The sequence below is a fragment of the Somniosus microcephalus genome, chromosome 6 (assembly GCF_052327205.1).
Source record: "Somniosus microcephalus isolate GS21.2 chromosome 6, FLI_Smic_1.0, whole genome shotgun sequence".
NCBI lineage: Eukaryota > Metazoa > Chordata > Chondrichthyes > Squaliformes > Somniosidae > Somniosus > Somniosus microcephalus.
The window spans coordinates 218,654,897-218,674,810 of record NC_140992.1 but is presented as its reverse complement, the minus strand read 5'-3'; the positions used below and the strand labels follow the sequence as shown (position 1 = coordinate 218,674,810).

The window sequence follows — 19,914 nt, the reverse complement described above, 5'->3', positions numbered from 1 at the left end:
TCTAAACCTCCCGCCCTTTACCTTGAATCTATGCCCCCTAGTTATTGACCCCTCTACTAAGGGAAAAAGCTCCTCAGCATCCATCCTATCTATGCCCCTCATAATTTTGTACACCTCAATCATGTCCCTCCTCAGCCTCCTCTGCTCCAAGGAAAACAAACCCAATCTGCCCAGTCTCTCTTCATAGCTGAAGCGCTCCAGCCCCGGTAACATCCTGGTGAACCTCCTCTGCACCCTCTCCAACGCGATCACATCCTTCCTGTAGTGTGGCGACCAGAACTGCACACAGTATTCCAGCTGTGGCCTAACCAGTGTTTTACACAGTTCCATCATAACCTCCTTGCTCTTATATTCAATGCCTCGGCTAATGAAGGCAAGTATCCCATATGCCTTTTTTACCACCTTATCCACCTGTTCCGCCGCCTTCAGGGATCTGTGTACTTGCACACCCAGATCCCTCTGACCCTCATGTGCCACTTCATAAGCATGCAGCCAACCTGATCTCAGGTCCCTGTTAAAAGGCAGTTGGAAATTGTGGAACTACACCCAGGTCTACTTGCTGCTCAATCTGCCTTCACTGCCTAAGGAGAAGAGGCCCACGTCAGTTGGCACTTCTGCCTGGCCTGCATATGCTTCTAGAACTTGCCATAGAATCAGAGGCCATTCAACCCACTGTGCCTTTGCTGGCTCTGAAAGCTATCCGCTCAGTCCCATTCCCCTGCCCTTTTCCACACCCTTTTAATTTTTTCTTTCTCAACTATTTACTGTATCCACTTCCCTTTTAAAAGTTATTATGGATTCTGCTTCCACCACTGTTTCTGGCAGGGTATTCCGTGTCTAAACATGTGTAAAAACATTCTCCTAACTTCTCCCTTTGTTCTTTTGGTGGTGATCTTAAATTTATACTCTCTAATTACTGACGCACCAACCACTGGAAATTGTGAAAACCTCTCATAATTTTGAACACTTCGGAACAAGTGATGGAAGTGATACTTCTGAACAGTGCTCGTGAACAAGTCCAATTTCTTCAGTCTATCTTCATAACTAAAGCTTTCCATCCCTGATAACTCTCCTTGGTCTTGATATCCTCCTAAAATAAGGTGCGCAACACTGGGCACAATAGCTGAACGTTCAACTTTGGCAGGGGTGTAAAACGGGCGCCAGCTGATCGGCCATCCATTATACACCTGCCTATTTGCTCCATTAAAGTCAATGGAAAGAAAAATCAGGTGGGGTGTATAACGGGCGGTCGATCCGTAATCTGTTTTACTCCCCTGCTGAAGTTGAAAGTTCCGCCAGTATTCTAACTAGGATTTGTTTAGGTTCAGTTTGCTTTTGTACTCTATACTCCTATTTATAAAACCAAGGATCCCATGAGGCTAAATTGGGGCTGTATTGCACCTGTTTTTTTAGGCGCTACGCGGCCACCTAATGCTCGAAAATAAGGTCCGAGATACATGTGCACAGTTCCGATGGGGCGTGCGCAGGACGCGCGCGCGCGCGCGCACACACACACCTAATGATCGCCGGCAGCATGCAGAACAGGCAGATCATGACGTGAATCAGTGCGCAGTGCTGATTTGACGCCAGTGCTGCCATTTTCCAACTGCACAGCTGAACATGGTGTTAAATGGAATGGAGAACCCTCCCAGCAGCTCTATTTAAAGGAATCATGAGCTATTTACAGGTTAGTTGCTGGATTATTTCTTCTGGCTGCTGGCGCAATTGTACTCGTTTTTGGAGCTTTCCTATACTTAGCTAAAGCTTGAATAATCTACAGGGAGTGGTCTGGCTGGTGCTGAAGTACATTTTTCTGCACTTCTCATATTTCTCTGCATTAAATTCCATCTGATATCTATCTGCCCTATCTAACGTGTCCACACCCTCCTATACTTTGCTTACAGTTCTCCCTATTTTTGTTAGATTTTGATATTGTGCCCCTGATATCAAGTCAAGACCATTTATATATACTAAGAGCATTGGTCCCAACACTGACCCTGGGGGACACCACTGTTTACATTCCTCCAGTCCGAAAAGCCAAGCCTTTTGTCTTTTGTCCTTTAGCCACCCTCCCTTTAGTATTACGTGTCTTACTTTTATCAACAAGCCTCCTATGCGGCCCCTTATCAAAACAATTATAGGCATGAATGTATGTCCAACCACGCTGTGGTACAGTGAATAATGCACCAAAATGCTGCTTCATCAGTATGTTGGTTTATTTAACTTTCCCTCCAATTTTTATTTCTCCTTTTCTCATGAAGGCAGAGGGTCATATCTGGCTTTGGTTCTACAGGGAGTGGCAGTCCTCTGGTATTTGAGCAAATGATCATTCTTAATGTGTAAGGTTGGACAATGAATCGAATGTGGGCTAATCAGTCAATTTACAGTTCCATCTTGAAACCCACAAACCTTTAATTTAGCCATAAATCTTCCATTAGGGACTTTATTAAAAGTTTTCCAAAAATTAAGTTTTTTATTTTTTCTTCTCGGGATGTGGGTAACATTGGCAAGGCCACATTTCACAGAATCACAGAAACCCCACAGTGCAGATAGAGGCCATTTCGGCCCATCGAGCCTGCACCGACACATATCCCACCCGATCACCGTAACACCAACACATATCCCACCCTATCCCTGTAACCCCACCTATTTAATCCCCCTAACGCTAAGGGTCAATTTATCATAGCCAATCAACCTAACCCGCACATCTTTGGACTGTGGGAGGAAACCGGAGCACCCGGAGAAAACCCACGCAAACACGGGGAGAATGTGCAAACTCCACACAGACAGTCGCCCGAGGCCGGATTCGAACCCGGGTCTCTGGCGCTGTGAGGCAACAGTGCTAACCACTATGCCACCGTGCTTGTTCCCCAACTCTACAACTGGGCCACTTCAGAGGGCATGAACAGTTAACAACAGTGTCTGGAGTCACATGTAGGCCAGTCGATGTCGGCTGTCAGATCCTTGCCCTGAATTAGTGAATCGGTTGTGTTTTTATGGTCACTTTTTTTCTAGTGCTAATCCACAGATGATCAAATTTATTGAATTAAATTTCATAACGTGCTATGGGGGGATTACAACAACAACTTGCATTTATATAGTGCCTTTAATGTAGTAAAATGTCTCAAGGCACTTAACAGGAGCGTTATCAAACAAAATTTGACATCGAGTCACATAAGGAGATATTAGCACAGATGACCAAAAGCTTGGTCGAAGATGTAGGTTTTAAGAAGCGTCTTAAAGGAGGAGAGCTGGTCCAGTACCATAACCACTATACTATCATACCCCCGATTATGCCACCATGACTCTTATCCAGTAATTATGTTACATTTCGAAACAAATCTGCTGGAATTTTTTAGGCACAATTTGCCATTCAGGAATCCACATTGGCTTGGAGTTATTGCCTTTGCTCTCACCAAAAGTTCTTGAATTAATTGTTTGTCATAGCATCAGTATTTTCCCATTATGAATGTCAAGCTAAAGGGTGTATAATTGACAGGATTATATATGTGTCTTATTATATTCATAGTAGTTGTCATCTAATCCTGACATTTCCCCTGCATTTAATGAGCTCAGAAAAGTTTTTCCACTGATCCCTTGCTTCTAAACCCAATTTATTTTGTACTCTTGGATAATCTTTAGACCTGGTACTTCATGACTCTTCAAATATTTAATTCCTCCTGTTCTCCACATACTTGGGTGCAGCGCCCCTACACCCCCCCCCCCCCAGTTCAGTTACTTGTTAGAATTACAAGTAGTCCAGTCACTGAACGACTCTTCTTGCTGACAGATGTTTGATAACAACAGAGTAATGTTCTCTAATTCATTGCATTTCTGGCTAATTTCAGAATAGCAACAGTTTGGTAGGAAATCTCCTTTTGCCGTTAGTGAAATTATACTCTAAAGCACTGATCAGTGATAGTGACCCAACCTGAATGTGATACCCCAGGGGTCATGCAGCGGGCTGCTGGGACATATTGAATTACCAGCCTGATTGGCGAGTTCCAAAGCTGGAGAGCTGTGCGTGGAGCAGGAGGACCCGAAGAGGGGAGAAAAACAAAAGACGTGAAACAAAAATAAAAGATGTGGATTTTTTTTTCTTTTAAAATCCTAGCCTAATGTGTGTATTGACTTAGGATTTTCAGCTGCAATCACCGTGAGATTTGGATAGGATATTTTTAACTAACCTGTCTTATATCTCCTACTCTGCTGCCTTGGGCAAATCCACGGACTTTTTGACTTCAAAATCTGATTGGAGTTAATGATTTACCAATTATGCTGCTGTAAATTTACCATTCAAGTATAAAAGTGATATTAGTTGATTTTAACAGATAAGGAAATCCACTGACTTATCAACTACATTTTATTATCCTCGTCAGTTTTTGGTAAAAGTCACTGGTTTTACTATTACGAATCATGGGTTGTACTAAAAATTTAATGATGTTCTTGCCGTGTCCAAAAATCTTATAAAATAAGCCGATGTTAAAGTGCTTGTGTATATTTTTTTTTAATAAAAGAGAATAGTGAGTTTTACATGATACTTTCTACATCATGAATTTAAGCCTGGGGGGGGGGGGGGAATTGTTTTTCTTCACGTGGTGCTTTAGAGTTTCACATTTCTGGAAATAGAAGAAATAAAGGGCCAAAATAAACCTAACAAGCACAAAAGACTGACACCTGTGAAAATAATATTTGAAAAATCGCTGGCAGTACATTTACATTCTTTCCATGTTAGTTCATTATGTGCTTTACGTCTAACTGAAACAGATCTACTGAAGCTCAAACTATAAAGTGAAGAATAAGTTTATAGTCAGTGTCTACTGTTGACTTTACAAATAACCTTGCCCATTTCATTACAAAATGCAAATAGTGTTACATGGCAGAACTAGCAAGGTCTATTCATTTGTTTAATAGCTTTCCTGTTTTAAAAAAAAACTTTTTCTTCCAGCTTATTTAAGTTAATTCGTTCATATCTCCTTTTGGTTTTGAAAAATCATTAAAACAAATGAAAGTGTATCTGTGTACAGTAATGCATTTTTAGGATGTGCAAATGCAGCATGAAGTGTTTTTATGGTGATATTCTCATTACAGTTTTTTGCAGGGATTAATAAGTAACTACATTCTGTGTAGGAGTGTAAGAGAGTAAGAATAAAGAAATGTAGAAGCAAGAATTGTCATTCACTCAGTCGTTTTCGCAATCATCTAGAATCATTGACAACTTATTTGCTGCATGTTTTTTTTTATTAGAGTGACACCATTTTTTCTCAATCTTTATTTGGGTCTTGTATCACACACCTTCTCAGCCGAGAAGCCAGATGGTTTTTACAGTTACAAATCATGCTCCCATGCCTCTGCTAATGATAGTCCCTAATGCCACTTAGAGTATGTGGAAATGGTCCAGAATAGATTTCTGATCATGAAAACCTTGGCCTTCAGACCAGTCTTCACAGAAGCCCCCATCTTACCAGTCAGCCTGTTCTCAGAGAAAAACAGAATTCTGGCTCCCAGCCCAAGATAGCTATTGAGATGATCATTAAGCACTAACAGCATCTTAGTGGTCATGATGATGATGATGATGATGATGATTCAGTGCGTAAATGCACCATGTAGTGTAATACTGAGCCAAGCAAATTGAATCTCTGGTCTATACCAAATTAAATGATCTCAGCCAGGACGTCATTAGTTATAATTGGCTCAGCACCCTCATGACATTGGTGGGGAACACAGTCTAGGGTTCCAATTCTTGATCCCTATCTTTTGATCCCTGTGGAAAATGTGCATGTATGGATGTTGAATGAGAACAGGATTAGGCTCAGCTGTGAGAGTCCCTGCAGTTAACTAGCCTTGCAATTTCACAAGAAAATGGCCATTTCAGTGAGGCATTGGATCACCACTACTGCCTATGAAACAGCAGCCAAATGAGCTGTTGCCTTCTGGAGAGGAGGAATAAGGGAGGAAGTTGCAGTATTGGAGGGAGGAAAGCGGTTATGTGGTAATGATAGTCTTCTACTCAAAGGCATTTTTCACTGTGGACAATTGGAAGAGACTTGCTTTGAGGTGTCAGGAACTGGAGCAAGATTCCACTACCTGTGCTATTCCTACTGCTTGTCCTACCTGCAGTGCCTACTCAGTAAAGTGTTACATTCCAGCACTATTAGGCTACATGCAGCAGTCATCTTAGTTTTCCATCACACACGGAAAGAAACTCAGGAGACGAACTCCCACTTGTGTTCAGCTTTATGAAAAGATCTGGATGCTGTGGCCTTGTTTAGCCTTCTAGTCCCTGCCAAAATCTTAACTCTGATTCTGCATAAGCTCTTGAATATTTCCTTTGAGCCCATTCCTGTACCGACTTGAAAAACTGCTATTGTTGTGCAGGAGGGTAAGATATTCTTATCGCCGATTCACCCCTTGATGTAAGTAATGTCAAAATTCCATTGAGCTCACTGGATAACAATTCTAATAAAAATTAAAACCAGCTCTGACAGATGGCAATTCCATCCTTTTTATCCTGTGTGTCAGTATCAGAAGGGTTCTCTACTACAATGTAGGCAGATCCAAAGTGACAGAAGGACTCCAATTGTTTATGTTGCATGGGTCTGGGACTCTGGCACATGTCACTAAGGATAGCTCATTGGTGTTAGACTGAATCCTGCATTATTACATGTTAGCTCAGGAAAACTACACCCAGGCAGGTTCTAAAACATGGGCCAATTTCAAACAGGTGGCTTACATGACATCTGCAAGATAACTACATAGCACGCTCACATTTTTACCAAGATGTATTGGTTAGCTATGACTGTTAAAAAAGGCATGGTTAACTAGGTCCTAAGCCAACTGGCCTCCCCAACTCAGAGTTTGCCATGGTATTTTTAATGCCCATATTTACAAGACATCAACAAGGTTGAAAAGAGTAGGAAAGAAGATTAATCAGGACCAAATTCTACACTAAAAAACTAGATCAGGAAGCAATGAATTGATGACTCCAAGTTATGGTTTTAAAAGCTTGGAGATTGTTGTAAGATGGAAAGACAGATGGAAAGTTCACCGGTTCTGTAGTAATGAGAAAGAATGAACTAGGGTAGGAGACATTGCAATGAGTCGTGACTTCAACACAAAAGATGCAAAGGGAAGAGGGTAAAGACTGGAGTAATTGCAGCTTAGGTGGAACAATAAAGGAAAGTTTCAAGGGGCCCTAACCATAGCAATACTGATAAAAAGGGGAAGATGAGAAATGTTGCTATGAAGAGAGGTTGCACACTCGACATGGAAGAAAGATCAGCTATCAGACAAAAAGCATTTCTTGTATCTTGTCCAGGAATCCTAGTGGTGTTAGAACCACTTCAGATATGTAAGCAGTATTCAAGCCTTAGACTTATATGGGGAATGACATGAAGAATTAAGGTAGATTGCTAATCATTATGTGTAGTGATACTCAATATTTGAATGAAATTACCCGCAACATAACTGGGCCACACCCATCTCTTCATCGAGTCAAAATATTGAACCAAAGAGCATTCCTTAGCATTTGTTATGTTTTTCGCTACTGGAATCCAAAGTTTAATAAACCTGCTTCTCACTGTTATCAACTGCCCCAAAGTTAATTGGATAATTGGTAAGTAAAGGGGATAAGGGAATGGAGTTCCTACAATGTGTACAGGACTCCTTTCTCATCCAGTGTGCAAGAAGCCCACCAAGGGAGGATTTGCTACTGGATCTGGTAATGGGGAATGAACTAGAGCAGATAAGAGAAGTAAAAGTAGGGGAACATCTAGGCAATAGTGACCATAATATAATACTGTTTAGGATAATAATTGAGAAGGACCCAAGCACGACAACGTCCAGGGTAATAGATTGGAGAAAAGCTGATTGAGGGGCTGAAAATAGAACTTGGGAAAATAAAATGGATAACAATATTGGCAAACAATGAAATAGAACAGCAATGGGAAACATTTAAAATGGTGTTCAACAGAGCCCAGGAAAAATATATTCCTCTAAAAAATAACAAACTAAACACTAATGAGACACCATAGATGAATAAAGAATTAAGGGAAAAATTGAGAGTAAGGAAAGGGACATACAGTAAGCACATGGACAGCAGAGGAGAGCAAGACAAGGGAGAATACGAAGATACTAGGAGAGAAGTCAAAAAAACAATTAGGATGTGGTGTATTTGGACTTTAAGAAGGCTTTCGATAAGGTCCCGCATAAGAGATTAGCGTGTAAAGTTAAAGCACAAGGGATTGGGGGCAAGGTACTGACTTGTATAGAGAATTGGTTGGCAGACAGGAAGCAAAGAGTTAGAATAAACGGGTCTTTTTCCGAGTGGCAGGCAGTGACTAGTGCGGTACCGCAGGGATCGGTGCTAGGACCCCAGCTATTCACAATATATATTAATGATCTAGACGAGGGAACTAGATGTAATATCTCCAAATATGCAGATGTCAGAAAGCTGGGTGGTCGTGTATGCTGCGGAGGAGGATGCGGAGAAACTCCAGTATGATTTGGACAGGTTGGGTGATTGGGCAGAGGCAGTATAATGTGGATAAATGCGAGGTTATCCACTTTGGTGGCAAAAACAGGAAGGCAGATTATTATCTGAACGGCAGTAGATTGGGAGAAGGGGAAGTGCAACGAGACCTGGGTGTCCTTGTGCACCAGTCGCTGAAGGTAAGCATGCAGGTGCAGCAGCCGATTAAGAAGGCAAATGGTATGTTGGCCTTTGTAGCGAGAGGATTTGAGTACAGGAACAAGGATGTCTTGCTGCAGTTGTACAAGGCCTTGGTGAGACCACACCTTGAGTATTGTGTGCAGTTTCAGTCGCCTTATCTGAGGAAGGATGTTCTTGCCATGGAGGGAGTGCAGCGAAGATTCACCAGACTGATACCTGGGATGGCAGGAATGACATATGAGGAGAGATTGGGTCGATTGGGCTTATACTCGCTGGAGTTTAGAAGAATGAGAGGGGATCTCATTGAAATTTATAAAATTCTAACAGGACTAGACGCAGGAAGGATGTTCCCGATGATAGGGGAGTCCAGAACTAGGGGTCGCAGTCTAAAGATAAGGGGTAAGCCATTTAGGACAGAGATAAGGAGGAATTTCTTCACCCAGAGAGTGGTGAACCTGTGGAATTCTCTACCACAGAAGGCAGTTGAGACCAATTCCTTAAATATATTCAAGAAGGAGTTAGATATATTTCTTAAGGCTAAAGGGATCAAGGGATATGGGGAGAAGGCAGGGACAGGGTACTGAGTTTGGATGATCAGCCATGATCTCATTGAATGGCGGAGCAGGCTCGAGGGGCCGAATGGCCTACTCCTATCTTCTATGTTTAGGAAGGCAAAGAGGAACTATGAAATTAAATTATCAAGGAACCTAAAACAAAATAAAAATATTCTACAGGCACATAAATAAAAAAAAAAGTCAGGATGGGAATAGGGCCATTGAGAGAGAGTCAGGTAAAATCACAGGCAGCGATAGCAAAATAACAGGAATATTAAATAATTATTTTGCTTCAGCATTTACCAGGGAGACTGATCAAATGGACATGACATCGGGAGATGAGATTAGAAATGATATAATTATTTAAAATAAAGAGAAATATTAAATAAACTAATCAAGCGCAAAGAGGATAAAACCCTTGGTCTGGACAGATTGCATCTGCGCATTCAAAAAGAATCTTGGGAAGAGATAACAGGCACTATTACACATATTTAATAATTTATTAGAAAAAGGTGTCATGTCAGAGGACAGGCGGATAGATAACATTATACTGTACCTATATTTAAGAAGGGACATAGAACATGTGCAGGGAACTATAGACTAGTCAGTTTAACATCAGTGGTAGGAAAATAATGGCATCCCTCCTAAAGGAGAAAATAGAAAAACCATCTAGAAACCAAAAATATAATAATGAATAATCAGCATGGATTTCAAAAGGGAAAGTCTTGCTTGACATACCTCATTGAATTCTTTGAAGAGGTAACAGAGAGAGTAGACAAGGGTAATTCAGTAGATGTAATATGTCTAGATTTCCAAAAGGCCTTCGTAAGGTACCACATAATAGACTAAAAGGTCAGAGCATGTGGAACCAGGGAACAAGTAGCAGAATGGCTAGCTGACTGGCTGAAAGACAGAAAGCAGAGAGATGGAATAAAGGGTAGCTATTCAGAGTGGCAGAAGGTAGGAAGTGGGGTCCCACAAAGATCAGTGTTGGGACCACCGTTTACAATTTATATTAACGATTTAGACTTTGGAATCAAAAACACAATTTCTAAATTTGCGGATGACACCAAATTGGGAGGGATAGTCAACACTGAGGAGGGCTGCAACAAATTAAAAGACATTAATAAACTTGCAGAATGGGCATATAATTGGCAAATGAATTTCAACAGATAAGAGTGAGGTATGACATTTTCATAAGAAAAAGGTCACATATTACTTCGAAAATAAGACCTAGAAATTGGGGAACGCTGGAAACCTGCCGGTAACATTGGCAGCCAAGGGTAATGGCCGCCGGCCGAGAGTGCAGGCAGTACCGGCATTTTGGTACTGCCTGCTCATTATCAGCGTGGCAATAATTTTCTAGTGCAATGCCCTCTTTGCAGCGTTAATTTCAGAAGGAGGCCAAATGTCGCCTCTGTCTCCCGCTCGCAGTGTAGGGGAACGGGGAAGAAAGGAGCGACCCAATCAGCTGCCGTACGTGCTCCAAAAATATTAGCTGCCACCCGATGTTGGTCGATTCTTTTGTTTGTTTATGACATGAATGCAGATAAGAGATATCACAGGTCATCTTCAATCATTGCAATGGAGTTCATCCGTTGATTTACTGACCTACAAACACAGTAGACTTCCCGGAAAGCTGCCAGAAAATGCAAACCCCCCTCCGCCGCCACTGATGGGCAAAAAATGAAAGTTTAAAAGAAGAACCTTGGCAAAGAAGGCATTTGAAGTTCCGGTGTCCATCCTCATAAGTCTTGCCAGGCTCCTCATGGCCGTTAACGCTGCTGAAAGACCTTTTAGCGGCAGCCCTCACTGGCGTGATTGAGCGTGGGCGGCAATGCGAGCGAAGAACTCCAAAATGGATGAGCTGGTGTCGATCAGTGTGCACTCCAACTCATTAAAATACTCTCACCAATAGCAGGCAATGGCAGTGCTGCTGACCTGCTGAAAATGGCGGCTGCCGCGGAACCTGCCACCAAATGGCGGAAGAGCGCAGCTGCTGTTTTTTCACCATTTCATGTCGCTAATGGGTGGCGCAAGCCACTGGAATTTCTAGGCCTAAGAGTCTAAATAGGGTGGAGCAGTGGTTCTCAAACGGGGGTTTGCAAAACATTGACCAATTACTCGTAGAAGATCTCTGAAAAATTGCAGACTGTAAAAATTAACCAGTGAGGATCGGGGAAGAGGCGGGACCAGTGGGGCAGCGGAGCAAAAGGATCTGGGAGTACAAATATACAATCACTAAAAGTTACAATGCAGGTCAATAAGGCCATAACAAAAGCAAACAAAGTATGAGACTTTATTTCTAGAGGGATAAAATTGAAAAGTAGAGAAGTTATGCTAAACTTGGTTAGACCACACATGGAGTACTGTGTACAGTTCCGGTCACCAGATTATAAAAATGAGAGGCACACTGGAAAGGGTGCAAAAAAGATTTGCAAGGATGATATCAGACCTGCAAGGTTATACCCATCAGGAAAGGATGAACAGGCTGGGTCTCTTTTCTCTTGAAAAAGAAGGCTGAGGGGTCACCTAATAGAGGTCTTTAAAATTATGAACGATTTTGATAGAATGGATAGAGAGAGAATGTTTCCACTTGTGGGGAAGAGCATAACTAAAGGCCATCAATATAAGATAATTCAAAAGAAACTTCTTTACCCAAAGAGTGATGAGAATGTGGAAATCACTACCACAGGGAGTAGTTGAGGCAAATAGTATAGATACATTTAAGGTGAAGCTAGTTAAGCATGTGAGGGAGAAGGGAATAGAAGGTTATGCTGATAGAGTCAGAGGAAAGAAGACGGGAGGAGGTTCGAGTGGAACATAAATGCCGGCATGGACTGGTTGGGCCGAAAGGCCTGTTTCTGTGCTGTAAATTCTATGTAATTATGATTTAACTTGTTGCAGTTCATTTTTGCCAGTTCTCTTTAAGGCGCATTGTGCCTGATGCTGCATTTGTCCCTGTAGATTTATAGGAGTGTACTGTTGAAAGCTCGAAGACGACGAACTTCAGGCAGCAGTGACAGTAGTGGGCGCCAGGGCTCGCCAACTGAGACAAGCAGAGATAGGGGTAAGTATCCTATTTAAAGATAGTGTGATAAACATTTCCAGTTTTATTTTGTTTATATTATAGTGTTGGTTATACATTGTGGCACCGTGCAACTATTATATATGGTTTCAGATAAAATTACAAACTTGCCTTAAAACAAGGCAGGGTTTACATGTGTTAGCCGATTTTTAAATATTCTTCTGTCTTTGTCGCAGATGTGTACATGGAGAATTTAGGCCATGTATGGCACTGAGCCTGTACATTACTGCTCTGCTACACTGGGCTGCTGCATTATCCTGCCCCATTTTGTGTCTCCCGGAATATTTATTTTAATGAACCTATTTATAAAGATCTACGGGTGGAATTCAACACCTGCATTTGTATTCATAGAGTTAACTGTGGAATTAGTTACCAGATGAATTAGTTCTGTGCAGTTTTGTTTAAAGACATGAGTAATATAGCTGCCAAGAACATTGATTAGCAAGGTCATTGTAGGCACTGGCCCCCATTGCAGCTGGCTCATTTCCTCCTCTGTGTCTGGTTACAAGTTTATAGCACCGAAGGTTTTTTACCAGATTTTGTTTATTTGCAAACGTAGTGAGGAGCATGAAGCCTGATACTTTTTAGCTGAATTTTGTACCCTTCCCACCCCTTTATTTCTTCCCCATATTTTTTTCCCAAAACTGTCCACTTTTGAAGCCCAATGGACAGACAATGGGCTAGAAACTCGTCCCAGGCGGTGGCACAAAACAGGCGGTATCGAATCGGCCACCTGGTATACGCAGCGCCCCTATAACGGGCAGCCGATCCCATACCGCCCGCTTTGTGCCACCGCCCGAGATTAATTTCTAGGCCAATGTCTTGTGTCAGACACCAGTGGCCACAATGCAGCATCTCAGTAATGAACACTCCTCTATTTTTCCCTCCCTGCCACCCCCAAACAGGAAAATGCCTTATTTCCACATAACACCTCCACCCACTGCTCCAACTCAGTGATGCATGTTTTACAAGTTACACATCTTCAATTATTTTTGGTTGTAAAATTGTGTTTTGTTTTATGCAGCCAGCAGAGATTCCAGTCCAAACATGAGGTCTAACAGTACACTTCCAGTACCCCAGCCTAGCAGTGCACCACCTACCCCAACTCGAGTGGCTGGAGCCAATAGTGATATAGAAGAGGAGAGGGGTGATCTCATTCAATTCTACAACAATATCTACATCAGAAGAGTCAAAGCATTTGCACTGAAATATTCCTCATCAAACACAGAGAATGGGGTAAGATGTAGGTTGTGCTACTGAGAGTTTTCATTATGTGGTACCAAACTGAATAGCAATTAAAACATTTTAATTTTTATTGTAGATCATATAACCATGGCAGCATGGTGTAACTTTATTTTACGTATTTAATATGGCATCAGGAGTTTAAGCTTGCAAACCAAAAGCAACAATCTGACCTTCATTAAAGGTGCTGGGCCAAGCTTCCAATCTTTATGCTATGCCAAAGTGTAAACTTCATTACAACAGAAGCAATGCTTGGTTCATGAAGACACCGATATATTTTTAAATATATACTTTAATTTGCATATATACAGCTACAGTCTTGGGTTGCATCAAACTGCACACACACTACAATGCATGGTCATTATAGCTTGGAAACTGGTGTATTGTTATGCGTAGCATTCAGATATCTGAAGCAGCTTGCCTTATGTTTCCTGTGCGTACCCAGAGTAGCTGGTGTTCAGGGATATTAGCCTGTTGTTCAGGGATATTAGCCTGTTGTTTGTGTAATCCAATCAAATCCCTGTGCAATTTCTTCATTTGGGAACTTTATCACTGGCCTTTACGCCCTGGTATTATATCTGTGTGGGAAAATTTGCCAATGTGGTCCTCTGTTGCTGGCAGTAGATCGAGAACCGTAATAAGATCTGCCAGAATTTCTCTCGTGTATGGGATGTTTACATTCTCTTGCTGATTTGACTGCAGCTGTTCTTAAGTTTAAATTGTAGGACTGCAGTTCCTAGATTATACCACCAGAGAGGGCTGTAACATTTACAATTCACAAGGAGCACCTAGTGGGGAAACTGTAATGTTACAACATACACAACTTATCCACAATTTGGAATGTTTGCAACACAAACAAAACCCTGAATTTCATTTTCTGCCAATAAAAGACATGCATTGGGGGCGGGGGGAGAGCTCAACAAGATGAGGGAAACAGAAACACTGATTGTTATCAGATCTAGATTACTGAAATACAGAATAAAGATTCCTCTGTTCTGTCCCAACAAAGTGCCTGAACTCCAAAGAGAAAAATGTCCCAACAGTACTAGTGTGAACTCTTGGTTTCACACTGGGCACCCTTGTAACATTTCTGAACTAAATTGACAATTTAGTGTCTATAAAAGGCAGATAATGGGTAATTTTGATGCAGTGTTAATGATGCGTTGGCATTGATTTTGCTGTGGACTCACGCCCAGGGTGAGCCGAGGATGTCCCAAACTGCTAGTTTACGGAGAAAACCTTCAGCCCATCAATATGGGTTGGAGTCAAACCCAGATTCCAAAGTTAAAAGAGGAGTATTCTAACCGCTACATCCCCGAGTCCCCAGAATGTGCAGAAAGCGATGTTGCAGGCATGATTTTAGCAGCATAATTTATATTCCTTTTTACAATTTAAAAAAAAATGTTTCTGCAGTTCATTAAAAACTACTTTTGATTTTTATAACCAATATTTTTATATTTGTACATTTAATGATGTACTCCAAATCTTCTTAAACAAATTACATTGTGAAATAATTTTACTACTGCACTTACTAGTTAAATTGGTTATAATTTATAACATGGGCTCTAGTTATAGACAGAGTGCCATTATTCAAGGTTAAGAGAATATTCAACATTCATTTTGCAGCAAGCCGAGTAGAAGATAAATCTGTCAACTTTGTTCAGAGGCCACTATAGTTTTGTGGATAAATTGTCTACTTCAAAAAGGAACTGTGAATTAAAATAATTTAGCTGGGAACAATAATTGCAGGCTTCAGTTTTATGCAGGAGGACACATTAGATATTAACTGCTGCAAGCTGGTATTGTACAGTTCAAACATAAGAAAGTGGCTTTTTAGAATTTGGTTACAGTTTAAATCTATTTTGAGATGCCTTACTGTGAACACATTATTAGTTGTAACCTCTACTATACTGTGCAGTGTAAACTCCACAAATAGTTATGGTATTCCTTCAATACTGTACATATTTTAGATATGACAAGTATTCAATACTCATGTTATTGGGAAACTGGTGGACTTTCAATCACATATTTCACTAGCCGTTAGCATTTGAATTCTGGCAGAAATGCTCAGGAACTTCCTTAGTCACATATCTTCTGAAAACTGTATTTTGGTCAACTCATCTTTTTAAAAAGGTTGCCCTGTTTAATAAGCACTATTTATGTTTTCTTAGATTAGGAAAGCTTTATTGCAAGTGTTATATTTAGTTCTGTAACAATGGTTAGTATGGGGGCGAGGAGCTATAAATGATATAGTGCAAGACCAAGGACACCGGAATATTTTGAAGTAATTAAAAATGAACAAGAAAGAATATTAAATCAGTATCAGTATATGCACATGAATTCAGGTGTGAATTTGAAAAACTTGTTTGTTTGTGCAGAGTGAAGCTCCGTCTTTATCTCCCTTCCCATCTGTAAGGACAGGATCACCACGCAGGGTCTTGCTCTCCCAGCATCACTCCATTTATATTTCACCACATAAGAACGGAGGTTCCCTCTCACCACGAGAAAAAATGTTCTACTGTTTTAGCAGAAGTCCCTCAAAGGTAAGTTACAATTATGAAAACCAGTCTCTGTATAATCAGTGCTAGACATCCACAATTGTTGCGGTGAACGGATGTGTCACAATCTTATCAGTACCGTCAAAAAAATGTAAATATGGGGGGGTGAGGGGAAGAGAGGTTATTTTGGTGAAAGGGTGAAAACAGGCACTAAATGGGTGCTGTGCTAATAAAACACGCCTGTTTGAAAGTCTGGTTTTAGCATGCAATTTTGGTCCCAATTGCTGATCATAATTTGAACTTGCCTGGAGGTGCTAAAACAGAGATACCTGCAGGTTTAACACTTGGGCACCAATTAGACGCAATTTTTGTGGAGCAATATATGTGGGCTCCACACACCCACTTCCACCTTAAGGATGGCTCGGACCTGCGGAGAGGCCGCACATGTTCTCCGACGTGGCACTGGAGGTCCTGAGGAGTAGGGAATGTCCTGTACCTGCAGAGGGTGGGGAGTCCATCTCACCCTGCTGTCCATCTCTCCTGCAGAAGCTGCTCTGCCTGGCCTCATCTCCTCCTCCCCCCATTCCTCCTTCAGACCAGGGGGAACCCCTAGCAAGATGCTGATGACCAAGCAGTCCCTTTCTCCTGGTGACTCCAGTTAGGTGTTCAATAAGGCAAAGCAGCTAAGCACTTACTCTTTTTAGGTGAAGTCCTCTGATAATTTCCAGAATAAATGTTGATAAAGTGTTGAAGTCTTGACAAAGTGTCCCAGAAAGTGTTTCAAAAGTCCTCTTCAAACCTCCAGCAACAAGTAAACAGTTAAAGGTGATATAGCTTTAAGTAGTGCTCAAAAATCCTCTGCAATGACTTGTTTACTCCCAACTCCCAATCAGCTGGTCGCCGTTAGGCGAGGGAGATCGGTCTAGTGCTAGCCACCAAAATGCCATGCAGCCTCCTTAATGAGCGTTAGCAGACAATTTAAGTGCCAATCAGCTGTTTAACAATCCTCTGGGCAGCCGTTACTAGTGCAAGCTTCAACTCCTTTTCCAAGATGGTGTCTTCGCTAAACCGGCATTGCAGCTTAAGACCCAATCTTGGCCACCTTGTAGGCTCTTTAGTGCCTAAAGTATCCAGAGAAAAATCGCTAGAGCAAATAGGTGCATAACTGATTTCTGTTTCACCGTGGATTTTTTCAATAAGTTTAGAGTATAAAATAGAAAATGTTTCTGAAAGATACCCAAAGTTCTTACTGCAGATTAGTGTTGCTTTAGCTGCTGTAATTAGACTCAAATAGCCCATTTGGCCCATCAAACCCGTGCCAGTGTTTTTTTTGACATGAAACACCTCGTTTAATCCCACTCTGCTGATCAGTAACTATCCCCTTTAGCATTCCTTCTTTTGTAGCAAATTTTCAATTCCTTTAATTTGTGAAATCTGCTTCAACAACTGGAGCCAAATTTTCCATTTGTTTTTTTGCAACCCAAAATTAACTCTGGTTCTTTCTTTACCTGCAGAGACTGAGAGATATCAACAGTATGATTAAGTCTGGTGAAACTCCAACCAAGAAGCGTGGCTTGTCATTGGATGAGGACAGTGAATTGCCAGCTAAGAGGGTCTGTCAAGAGAACCACACTGCATTATATAGACGTTTGCAGGATGTAGCCAATGACAGAGGATCACACTGATTGTGCTTGTGGTGCATTGCTTAATCTGGTCATTTGCTGTGAAATAGTATGGCTTTGGCACCAATACCCTCCAGTCGCACCAACTTTCACGACTTTCCTCCTTCCCCCCCGCCCCCCCCCCCTCTCCAAACATGTATCCTTAGAGAAGAATCCTGGAAACTGGAAAGCAAACCAGAGAAGATTACAGCTACGCTTAAAGCTTTTGTGAAGGTTATATAGGCCGTGAACACATGCTGTAGGAAATCAAAAATTGAAAGTGGACAAGGGTCAGGTGCTTTGAGCACAACACCCAATTTCTTGCTTTGAAAAGGCAGCTTGCCTTTTCACAAATCAGAGACAGTTGAAGGCAGAGGGGCTTTTTAGGTTAAGAGAAAGATTTGTGAAGCATTGAAAAATGTTAATTGCTTTTTATTATTCAAAAGCTTTTCTGAAAGAATTTTTTTTTTAAAAAGACAGGCTTAAAACAGCAGTTTTTCATACCAAATTCAGTTATAGCATTAATATTAATAGATAAATCTTACTATTTTAACTGGGTGTATTGAAAACCATTAAAAATAAAAAAATAATTTTTTTTTGTAAGGACAGGTTATTTTCAAGGCAAAGGTCCAGCATTGTAGAGGAGAAACATCCTCTAACATCTGCACAGGCCAATACAATAGGGAGAAAACGCCCAGGGCTAAAAAAAAAAAAAAAAAATTTGCCATGTACGCAGCTTTCTGCGTGCAAGGTTGTGTATGCAGATCAGCTTGTCCAGAAATGTATTTGCATGTTGCAGTGAACATTATGGGAGTGCCAAAATTGACAGCTTTGTGTTCTTCAATGAGCTTGAAGGGCCAGGACCTGTAAGAGTAGCATGCTAATGATATATCCAGCTGTGAAAGATCCAAGCTGCGAAAGAGCCAAGCTGCAAATACATGTATGACAGCAAGTGAAAATGGTGACTAAGCAGACGACTAGAGACAAACAGCCAAGAAACAAAATGTCGTCAAAGCAAAGGATGAGCTTTTTTTTTAAGAAATGGTCATCAAAAGGAAGACACTGTTACATTTTTGTGTTTTTATGCTGGATATATTGCCTGGGTTCATCAGCAACGACCAATCTGGAACTGGACCTCACATTCCCCATGAACCAGTGTGTTTTTAATCTATCAAATATCTAGGTAAATAGAGAGACCTCAGGATAGAGCAGAGAACATTTCCTTCTATACTCTGGCTTAATAGATCATGTGTTGTCACATGATCTTTTCATCTTCAGCAGGCAGATTGAATATGCATCATCAGATCAAGGCTCAGTCTATACACCAATAAGTGAATTTATTTAACTTTAGACAGGTACATGAACGCTATCTAGTGCAAACAGTATATTTCCAGGACAGTCCCAACAGTCCTCCTAACCCACATCTTCACCCCAGACAGAGCCGTCAATCAAACTATACCGCAGGACATTTAGAATGTTTGGAATTGAACGGTGTCACATGATTTAAGGAGACTGCATTATATGGGGACCTGCCGAGCATGTAATTCGAAGAATCAAACTAAGGGCTTCCAGAACCACACACATCTCAGTCTTGCTGATATATCAATATTAGCCAGATGGCAATGTAAATTCTGTCCAGCTTGCAAAAAAGGTTAGCAATAACTGATCCGAACCCCATGCATGTATTGTGGCCAGTAAAAGAATCCAATAGATAACCTGAAGAGGAAAGATAACTTTTTTATTGTCACACCATCATGCTTGCTGATCCCCCTGGGGCTCAGAATTCCAAAAGGTCCTACATGAAAATCTCTGACAAATGTGCCACTCTGAAGTCGAGCACTTCTGGCACTCTGCTGTTGCTACAGTCTCATGTAAAGGGTGTGAGTGTGACATGGCTGACATCAAATTGCCCATTTTGGCCCATTGGCTCACACCAGCAGCTCTGTCCCATGACATTGGCTGACATTGCGCACAGGCTTTGCCACAGTTGTCCACGTTAGCTTGCTCATTGCCTAGCTGAAGCAATCACACCCAGCAAAATGTTTGCTTGGCCCCTAATTTGGGTGGGGATCACCTGGCCCCGTCATCGTTCCAGAGAACAGGCAATACACACAAGGCTAGAACCATTTTCAGACCACAGAGATCCGAGTAGCTGAGAACATGTTCCTTGAATAAACTGCTTCTTTGACCTGGACTGTGC

General features: G+C 41.4%; 1 protein-coding gene across 1 annotated transcript in view; it reads left to right on the top strand.

Annotated features, from left to right (window-relative positions):
• The window catches only part of rbl2 (retinoblastoma-like 2 (p130)), a 221,298-nt gene extending 202,550 nt beyond the window's left edge, over positions 1–18,748 (top strand). Inside the window, exons 19-22 of the mRNA XM_085991425.1 lie at positions 12,193–12,295; positions 13,338–13,549; positions 15,934–16,098; positions 17,568–18,748. Of these exons, the coding sequence (XP_085847551.1) occupies positions 12,193–12,295; positions 13,338–13,549; positions 15,934–16,098; positions 17,568–17,738 (651 nt within the window). The 3' untranslated portion in view covers positions 17,739–18,748. The remainder of the gene's footprint in view (positions 1–12,192; positions 12,296–13,337; positions 13,550–15,933; positions 16,099–17,567) is intronic.
• Positions 18,749–19,914: the final 1,166 nt, after the last annotated feature.